Source organism: Cyclopterus lumpus, chromosome 25 (genome assembly GCF_009769545.1).
Source record: "Cyclopterus lumpus isolate fCycLum1 chromosome 25, fCycLum1.pri, whole genome shotgun sequence".
Taxonomy (NCBI): domain Eukaryota; kingdom Metazoa; phylum Chordata; class Actinopteri; order Perciformes; family Cyclopteridae; genus Cyclopterus; species Cyclopterus lumpus.
The window spans coordinates 4,121,381-4,132,120 of NC_046990.1; the positions used below are offsets into that span (position 1 = coordinate 4,121,381).

At 45.6% G+C, this 10,740-nt stretch overlaps 1 protein-coding gene across 2 annotated transcripts in view; it reads left to right on the top strand.

Moving 5' to 3' along the window:
• timm50 (translocase of inner mitochondrial membrane 50 homolog (S. cerevisiae)) overlaps positions 1–5,431 on the top strand; it is a 32,352-nt gene extending 26,921 nt beyond the window's left edge. For both annotated transcript variants that reach the window (XM_034528701.1, XM_034528702.1), the window contains exons 9-11: positions 3,067–3,223; positions 3,602–3,708; positions 3,806–5,431. In XM_034528701.1, coding sequence (XP_034384592.1) covers positions 3,067–3,223; positions 3,602–3,708; positions 3,806–3,904 — 363 coding nt within the window. In that variant the 3' untranslated portion in view covers positions 3,905–5,431. The remainder of the gene's footprint in view (positions 1–3,066; positions 3,224–3,601; positions 3,709–3,805) is intronic.
• Positions 5,432–10,740: the final 5,309 nt, after the last annotated feature.

Genomic DNA, 10,740 nt, shown 5'->3' on the forward strand with positions numbered 1-10,740 from the left:
GTCCTCCGAGCAGGGAAGCCACCGCCGACACGCCTCCCAGTCCAGGACCGGTCACCTCCGTCAGTCTCCGCAGGGTCGCTCCTCTGGAACTCGGGCCCCACGTGCCAAATACTGCTCAGATGCCTTTAGCTTCTCCTCATCCTCATTTTTTACAATACATTCATTCCCCACATACACACCTAGATATTTAAAACCGTCATCTTTCCAGACTAACTTCCCTGGTAGCCTCAGCAGACCCTCCTTCCAGTTCCTTCATCGATCTGGTAATGTCCCGTGTGACATTGAGAGTGTACTGCTGACAGAGCTGCCTTATCTCAACCTTCCCGCAATCCCACCACAGTTTCAAAGAGTTAAACTTATTCTTTGTCTTGTTAAAACTGCTCCAAAAGTATGCGCTCTTTGGCCTTACATTGGGAATAAAAACATTGCACAGAACCAGAGCGTGGTCAGTGAACCCAACAGGCAGCATGCTGCACTTTTTAAAGATGTTGAAGTGCTTCCTCCCCGGAGTCGTTGTGACTTCACATTTCATAGGGTCCATTGGACCTGGCGGTGTCTGATGCCTGGTGAGCCGGCCTCCCGCGTTGGCCCTGCTGATGCGCCCCGCCCCCCCCTCCTCTCTACCTCCTTCTGTTTCATGGATTGGAGTTCCGTTCATACATTGTCATATTCATGTAATGTGTTCATGTAACTTTGTAATGCTGTTCATTCTGTACACATGACATCTATTGCATCTGTCCATCCGGGGAGAGGGATCCTCCTATGTTGCTCTCCTGAAGGTTTCTTCCCTTTTTTCCCTGTGAAAGGTTATTTTTGGGGAGTTTTTCCTTATCCGATGTGAGGTCCTGGGACAGGGATGTCGTATGTTTACAGATTGTAAAGCCCTCTGAGGCAAATTTGTGATATTGGGCTATACAAAATAAACTGAATTCAATTCAATTGAAGTGATGCTTAAAACAATAAAACCTATCCAGTCTAGCAAGGGAAATTAAATTCCCTCTTGAATGAGCCCATGTGTACTGCCTCTTGTCCCCATTTCCCCTCATCCAGACATCGACCACCTCAAGCTCCTCCACCTTCCTCCCCCTGTCGCTTCTCCTGGCTCCCACTTGCCCCCTCTGAGCTCTCCTCCTGCACCCCACCTTCCTCCCCCTGTCGCTGCTCCTGGCTCCCACTTGCCCCCTCTGTGCTCCCCTTCTGCACCCCACGTTGCTCCTGGTCCCCTCCACCCTCCTCAGTGTCTTGATTTGGGTTCCTCTCAGCGCCGCCCTGTCCCTCAGCTTTCTTCTGGAGACAGGCTTTGCTCTGGTGTCCCACCCTACCACTACTAAAACTTGCACTCAGAGGGCAGCTTCCTCAACTGGGATATAACTCTCCCATGCTTGGAGAGTTCTCGCAAGAGACTCTCGTCTTTAACAAATGGCGGGACGTTTGACACCGTCACTCTAACCGCCGGCGTGCACAGAGGAAGAACGGGGACGTACGTGCCAAACACCCCGATCCCGTTCTCCACCACCGTGTTGGCCTTACTGATACTGTCCAGAAAGATGACCACGGCTTTGTTCATCTGCACTGCGGACTTCACGCTACCGACTAGCACCCCCACTGCGAGGCTGCAGTCCTCCACTGAACACGGAAACACGGGCGAGATTCTAATCCCGTGTTTCCTCGTTAAGGAGTGCAGCTCCATGTCAGCGCTTAGCACGCTGAGCCACACACGCTGTTTTGGCCGCACACAGACACACACACTACACCCCGCTAACCTACACACACAACCCGCTAACCTACACACACCGTGTACAATAAAAGGCCAGAAGAGCCCTCTATGCAATTAAAAGAACATTTTATAATATCCAAATTCCAATCAAAATCTGGTGTAAGATTTTTGATAATGTGATCAAGCCCATTGCGCTGTATGGTAGTGAAGTTTGGGGTCCACTCAGTCACCATAGCTACACTAGATAGGACAAACACCCCACAGAAGCCCTACATGCAGAACAATCCTCAACATTCAAAGAAAAACACCAACAAATGCATGTAGGGCAGAATCCCCTTATAATAAACATTAACAAAAAACGAGCACTCAGTTCACAAGACAACCTCCATTTTATAGCCCTCCAAAGCCAATAGCTGAACCCAGAAGAGAATCTCCTGAGTCAGTTGGTGCTGAGACTAACACAGTAAAACCCGGACCAGTCTCCCACCAACATTGCTTTCAAAATACCAGTAAATGCAATTATAAAGAAAAGCAAAGAAACATATTTGGAACATTGGAAAAAAGAAACTGAAAGTCAAAGTAGATTAGAATGTTATCTGGCCCTGAAAGAGATTATGAATTGGCAGAATATCTCTTTTCTGTCGGGGGTAAGAAGCAGAGACAGATCCTGACCAAGTACAGGCTCAGTGACTACCAATTGGCAATCGAAAAAGGCCGACAGAAGAAATCTTGGCAACCAAATGAAAACCGAATATGTGGTCACTGTTCGACAGGTGATGTTGAGACAGAGATGCACTTCCTCCTAAAATGTGATAAATATGCAGAAATAAGACAGACTTTATTGGACCGACTCAGCTCCCAGGTCTCCCAGGTTTCAGAGAATTGGGAGAATCTTCTCAACTAAGAATCCTCCTAGGAGAAGGAAAAACAGCCCACCTTGTTGCACCATATGTCCCATCATGCCACAGCCTGAGGGACAGTGAGTGACCAACACACACACACACACACTAATATTTTATTGTGTCCCAAGAAACACAACTGTACTTTCTTTTTAATGTAATTATTTCTGTCTTATTATTATTATTATTATTATTATTATTGTTATCCATATGAATTGTATATTCTTTGTGTTGCTATGTCTTGGTGCTTTGGCAATATTGTTGTTGCAACATCCATGCCAATAAAGCCTATTGAATTGAATTGAAATTGAGAGAGAGAGAGAGAGAGAGAGAGATTCTGTATTTGATTAGGCCTTTAAGCCCATCCTGGAAGAGGAGGCTGGGTCATACTGTATCTGTATCAGAATAACGGTGTTCTGAACTTGCGTGTGACCCGTCTCGTCTGTGCAGGACGTGTCCTGTCTGAACCGGGACACCAGTAAGGTGATCGTGGTGGACTGCAAGAGGGAGGCGTTCAGCCTGCAGCCCTTCAACGGCATGGCTCTGAAGAAATGGGACGGGAACTCTGAGGACCGGACGCTCTATGACCTCGCCAACTTCCTCAAGAGTAAGATGTGTTGTACAGATTTATGTGAGGATGAGACACAACTCAGACAGAAAGATTGTGCGTGGAATTTCCAAAAAGTGTGAACTAGTAATCTTTATCTGAGTTAAGCAAAATGAAAATAGAAAATATTTCAACCCTATAGACATAGTTTGCTAAGCATTTGCAACAAATTAGTTGCAACGTGTACAGACACGTTGCATGATTCAAATATGAAATTCCTTTTCTCTTACTGACACATTTAAGAAGGAAGGAAATGTTTGTGAATGAAGCCTGCTGAGTTTTCTGGTAATGATCCATACAAGTCAAATTGCCTTGTTGGAAACTGAATACATCATATTCTGCAGTTTGACCTCCTCTTCCTCTTCCTCCTCCTATCAGCTATCGCTCTGAGCGGAGTGGACGACGTGCGTTCAGTGTTGGAGAACTACGCTTTGGAGGAAGACCCCATCGAGGCCTTCAAACGCAGACAGGCTCAGTTGGCACTGGTAGGAGAGGGATCAGATGTACCCGGGTTTGATTTGTCTGGAAGTTGTTTGATTCCATCTGACTGTCGGTCTCGCTCTCTTTCCGTCTGTCTGTCAGGAGGAGGAGCAGCGTCTGGCTGAGCTCTCCCAGCAGAAGAAACAGGGACTCTCTCTCGGCTCCATTGCCTCGCGGTTCTGGCGTTCCAAACAGCAGTGAGCCCCGCCCCCCTCTCACACTTCCACCAATTGCAGCCCGGCTCGCCATTTGCGTCGAGGGGAGGGGCTGGAGGATACATTTGGAAGGGAGAGGAGAGGGGAGACCTGTGCACTGTCGCTGAGTGGTCAACCAATCACGTCTCAGCTGGCGGGTCTGCAGTGCTGGAACATTGGCCGTCCTCTGCACCAATGAGAGAGGCACGTCCTGCTCTAATGCGGGGCGCCAGCGGATCCCTCCCTTTGGTTATCTTGGTGTCAAGTGATGCGTATCAAGCTGCTGATTGGTTAAAAAACGAAGAGGAAAATACAGAGGATCCAGGTCAGGATAAACTCTTGTTGTTGTCGGTTTGGAGGCTGAACTGAGATCAGCGCTGCTATCACCACTCCAGCTCTGGTTAGCCCCGCCGCTCACAGGATCTGACCTGAGATCAGCAGTGCTCTGTCCCTTACCACACTTTCAGATTGTGTATTTTATTTTTATTTTCTATTCCTCTGTGTGACGGGCTGCTGGAGGCGATGTTAAAATAATGAATATTGTTTATAAGAAATAAAGATAAACAGTAAATAGTGTTCTTTAGAGTTTATTCAATAATATTCAATACGTAAGACTGACAGGTGGTAGTGGCGGCGGCATAGACTGCCACAATGAAGACTGGAATAGCAGCTGAGCTCGATGTGGAGAGAAAGAAAATTCAAGCTAAAGCTAAGCTTTCATTTACAAGTGAGGGGGAGGAGCCTATCCCAGCTGACAACTGGTAGAGGCAGATTTCACACGGGACAGGTCACCAGACTACCACAGGCCGACACGTAGAGACAGACCACCATTCCAGCACACACCCTACGGGCAACATCCTCCACTACCGTAATCCTGCTTGGGTTGTGAGGAACCGGGAGAAAACGAACTCGACACAGAAAACAGTCTGCGCCTCCAGCCTGGGATTGAACCCACAGACCCCTGCTCGCTGTGGGGCGACGCCGCTGTAGTTTTTCCTTGTCGTCAACAAATTCTAGCAAAAAAAAAGGTTGCTCACTACCGTTTGACTTCCTGTCTGTGGCTCTCGGGCTACTCGTTCCCCCACTAGTGATGAAAATCTTTAAAGTTTAGTTTTTAATCAAATAATGGGGAGGGGAAAGTGCATTTGTTTGGGACTATTTTCCGCGGCAGATTAATCCACGATTTGTGCTTCAGTGAGTGTTTGTGGCAGCAGGACTGAGTCCAAAGAAACTACTGTGTGTTTGTGTGTGTGTTCATCTTAATTAAGGATTGTTAAAGACCTAGTCAGCTAAACTAGAAACCCTCTATAAAGTTCAGCAAACATACAATATTTATTATTCACACATGCTCATTTTATCATGGAACAGGCTGAATGACCTGAGGAGGCCTCTTTTTTATATTATTGTTCTAATTATTTTTGTGAAGCTTTAGGTAACAACCGTCCACAGAGGTCAGCTGCCGTTCTTCTGTGCTTGTTGAAAGATTCTGTTTTGATGTGAACGTTAACGTCCTCAATAAAGGAAACAAACCAAACTGTTTCTGTCCACATTCCTATACATTCAGAGTGTTTCTGTTTTTTTCCGATGGGAGTTTGTTCCTTCTATCAAAGAATAAAACTGTAAATGTTGCTCAACAGGGATTGATTCCCACTGATATAAACCATTTTATTAGTTTTTCTTGCTACCAAGTTATTTTCCTTATCTGTTTACGACCTGTGGATTTCTCTCCAGTTCCCCCGTAAAATGCAATTTGCACTCGTTTAGGATTGTTTCTCAGATATTCTTTCATTCAAGTCGGTCTGTTCTGTGTGGGACACTCGTCAAAGAAACAACAGTTTACAGAGCATTTGAGCCTGTTTTACCAGTTAGACTTTACTTTTGTCTTCTTTGTGCTCCGTACACAAGAATTACTATTAATATGCTGCTTAAAGTTGCACTGTAACATATTACAAAGCTTAAAGATGGTTTACAGATGTTTGGTTTTACTCCTTTACGTCTACAAACCACAGACGTTAAAGGTGAACAGGTGACAGGTGTAGTTATTCTATATATTTTAAATTGTATAAGCAGGAAAACCAAAGATGAATTCCACCCAAATCCCCACCCCCCATCCCCTGCGGTGTCTTGAAAGCCCTCCATCTGTTTTCCCTGTCCCCTCTCTGTTGGACTCCCGCTTCACAAGCATCCATCTGTGAAGGTGTCGGCACAGTTGGCACCTCTGTGAAATGCGGTGGAAGCCCCTCCCGGCCTAATCGGCCCGGTATGGAAACCAGTCGGCCTCCAGAGGGGATGGAACCCATGTTGGCACGACAGGACTCCTCCGTTCTGCACCAGGCAGGAGCTGGGACAAGTTGAAATCACGTCAATGATTTATTAATAATTTACATCATGAATTTCACTTAATTCAAATAAAGTATTGTGTGTGTGTGTATGTATATATATATATATATATATATATATATATATGTATATATATATATATATAATAAATTGAGTTTTGTATTACTTTTACGTCCCATAATGTCTTTCATTTCTAAGTGGCCCTAGTTTTTTCTTTGTATCCTGTATCTTTGAAACGTAAAAATTCTGACTTTGTTTGAATAAATCAGTTTTATTTCTCCCTTCTCTGCCCTCGATGGACTGGCGGCCTGTCCAGGGTGTCCCCTGCCTTCGCCCTATGTCAGCTGGGATAGGCTCCAGCGCCCCCGCGACCCTAATGAGGATAAGCGGTATTGAAAATGGATGGAGTTTTATTTCTTTTGTCAGTTATACATTTTGTCTCAACTTTGATTCATTTAGTTCACATTTCTGCTCAGTTTCTGCCTCATTTAGTGGATGTATGGCTTGGACAGTCCTGATTTAATGCTTTAAGACAAATCTCCACATTTTGACCCGCCTACAGGATCCGTCTTTTTTATTTGAATCGTTTCCTTTTATCTCTTTTTTTTTCCTGGAGTTGCCGACCAAAGCAACAACAAAAAGCGCTGGGGAAGAATGGAAACATTGTGCAACCATGTCTTCACCCCGAGGAGGTCGAGGGCTATAACTGTGGCGACATCTCATCTACTTCCTCTATAATCAGTGATGTCCAGGCCCCCACAGACCCCTCAAATGTCCGTCTGTTGTTTAATTAAGGCCAAAGAGCCCCATGAGGACATCCTCAACATATAATGCATATAGAGAGATTCAGCCCCTCTGAATTCACATGAGAATACAGGAGTCCTCTAACGACGGATGAGAAACAACAGGAACTGAACCAGTTAACCGTGTGGTTCCTGTTACTGCTCCCAGTCCGAGCTGAGGACCGATGGGGGGTCAGCCTGATGTGGTCTGAAGCAAACAGCTTTAGGGGCTCCTCACTCGGCGCTTAATTATCCGAGGCCTCCGATCAGCTCAGGGAGGCCTCCAGCTGAGTTCAGAGGAGCTGTGGAGGCTTTATCCTCACCAGAGACACGCCCGGTGTTTGCACAGGTCAGATGTCAGAGGCTCCCACTCGGATCCCACCGCTGCTGGAGCAGGAAGGCTTTACTGCAGTTTGGAGAAAGTCTGAGTTGTTGGTGGCAAATGAGTTTCCCCAAGGAAGATAAATAACGTTTTATAATCTAAATATCTCTACATGAGAATAATCAAGTGAAGAGCAAGTATACGATTATTATATTTATATTGTATATATCGATTCAACATGAACACATGAAGGCACAGGTGGAAGAAGGACCATAATGCCCCTATTCTGCAGTCTCCACTGGCCAGTATAATAATAATAATAATATTCACAAGTTGAAGCTTCTCCTGTTCATCTATAAACCGCCTCAGACCTCCTGACTCCATATTCTTCCTCCAGGACTTCAGGCTCCTGTCCTCCGATACAAATGTGCTTTTTAAATATGTTGGATTGATTGTTACTTTTAAATAAAGTGTGACTGGTGCGGTGTATGAAGGACTTCTAGCTGGTGAGGCTTTTTAGAGCTGCAGGAATGATGTATGATGGATGATATGATGGATGATGTATGATGGTCGGACAGTTTTTTCCCTCGGCAAAAGTCCTCATTGGATTTTGGATTATTGCAGGAAAAAAACCCTGTGGCCAACAAACGTTTATGATATTACATGTTTTGTTGCTTGCAAATAAAACACCACTTTTTATGTTACAAGTACAATCTACAGATGTAAAAGCTCATATTTGGATATTGGACTTTAATTGTTTCTTACACCCGAACTGCAGTGTTTGTGGTTTTCAGAGGAAATTCAGTAAAAAGCCCTCGAGCCTTTTCCAATCATGTTAATGACGTAGTTTGACAGCAGCGCGTGAAATCAATGAACAAGAGGCGGGAGGACGGGGGCGGGGCCTCACACCTACCTGCAAACTGTTCCCCGTCGCCCCTCCTCAACGGACAGACGACCACGTGCCAAAACCCTTAATGATGCCCACGGCGGTGTGTGCATGTGTGTGTACGCGCGCCTGCGTCTGTGAGTCTATGTGCGTGTGTAAATCACAGGTTGGGAATTAAATAAACATAAACATTATTATCTCAAATCCCAAACGGTTCTTTTAATCTCTGTCGGTGTTAAACTGCACAGGTTTCTCATCAGAGCACGCGCTCCAGTGAGGAGGAGGAAGAGGAGGTAAATACTTCACATTCAAGATATCATTAGCCCAACAGTCCTGCCATTAACCCTATAAATAATACACTTTTTGAACAAATAAAATAACTTATTGTTATGTTCTCAGTTTAAATGCGTCCTTATTATTAACAGATTATAAACATGAAGCTGTTTATAATCCGTTTGCCCTCAGGCAACAGCTGCGGGACGCGAGCATGAAACATGGCACCAACATTCAGTCTGTTCCTGCTATTAGGCACGTGTTTCAATCCGAGATATCAATACTAATAAAAGAGTGTATTAAGCTGTAGTTTCATAAAGTATTGGTCTGTTTTTATGTGTGAATGAACCTGAGCAGGAAAGAAAAAATCATCTTTCACCCACCCACTCGGGGCAGAAGGGGCGGAACTGAGACGAGCCGTGATTGACAGGTGCCCCGGTAGGTCGGAGGTCACCATCTCCGGCCCGCGGCGAAACAAACTGTGTCGTCGCGGTCTGCGCATGTCTGTGCCGGTGTCGCGTCCGACACCTCGCGTGGAGCTTTCCCTCGCGCAGATGTATTATGCTCCCCTTTGCTCACACCTCGGGAAACTTTCCCACGGGTCCGTCTCTCACACCTCCCCCTCCTCCCCGGGCACGCGCTGTGCGTTCTCTCACTTCAACAAAAGCTCGTGCCTCTTTTTTTAGACCGTTTGGACACGTGCGGAGGACAAAGGGTACGATTTTTTGAGATGTTGAATGGGGGACTTTTCTTCGAACAGAGGGGTTATCCTTTGTGGAGTTGTGTACTTCGACTGATGTACAATATCCGAGTTCCTCCACCACCTATTTAAGAGCAAATGTATTCTTTTTTAATGGAAAAGTAAATAAACACTATGAGCTTAAATTCAAAGACACCTTGGTCGCGTTGAGCTCACCATGCAACGCGGATCGACACCGAAGTGCGCGTGACGGATCCAAGTGACAGCCCTTTATGTGGCTGATCAAAATCTCGTATGAGGCACGCTGACGGGGGGCGGGGCAGCTCGAGAGCAGATCAATAAGCAGATGGCGCTTGATCGAATATGTGCATATTGTCGGCTGATGGCGACGATGCTTCCCGGTGTTGTGTGCACGCGTCCCGTCACCCCCACGTGCTCTCCAGGGAGCGGATGCTGCACGTGCTGAAGTAGATCAGCTTCTCTGGACGAGGCGCGCCATTAATGCTCCTTATTATACATCGGTGAAAACATTTTTTTGGGGTGGGGGGGGTTAACATTTTTAAAAATTAATAAAACAAGTCGTCGTGTTGAGACGTGACAATTTCAGAGCAACGTGAATGAATCTAACTGAGATCAGCTGATGAGTGAATTAACTGTTTGGACTCAACTGTTTTGTTTTGAACAAAACGGTGACTCGGCGGGTTCTGACCTTTACGCGCACCAGCGTCGAAGTAGCGAGTACAATTTATATATGTATATATATATCTTGGATAATATTGAGTTATTGAGATAAGATGCCTTTCAATATATGTATTCAAAACTCTAGTCCATGAGATCTAAAAACACACATTATAGTTCGGATCACGTGACCTACATCTTTTATTCCATATTGATGGGAATGAGCTTTGTTGGAGTCCAAATGGGATCTGTTGAGTCACATCTTCCCCACATCACTGTACGGCAGAGATACTGTTGTTGTTGTTGTTTGGCACGCGAATGGATGGGCGGCGAATGCAACTTTCCTTGATTGCTTAATTCCTTGTTTATAGTCCGCGCGCGCGCTTATATATCCTGTTATTCATCAATGCGCTGCTTTTGTTTCACGCCGCAGAGACACACACAACACGCGTCTGGACACAAGCACGGTGACAATAGGAGGCTTGGTGCGTGTGTGTGCATGTGCGTGTGTGTGTGTGTGTGAAGCGTGCCTCGTGCCATGGGTGGGGTTAGAAAGGGGGTGGGGCGGGACAATGGAGGCACGCGCTGCGCTCATTAGAATGACAATGGAGGCGAGGTCGGTCGCCAGCGCCAAAAAAAGAAGAAAAAAAGCAACAGTTTGTTAATACACAAACACACGCACGCACACACTGGCACGCACGCATGCACACGCGCGCACACACAGGCTTTGTACAGGACGAAAAGTAATTTTATTTAATAAAGCATCTACATTATTATGTATTCATTGTTTCTTCATATAACTCTGAGCCTTACCTATGTGTACTGGGCTGAAGCTCACATTACATGTTAATAGATTTGTTCA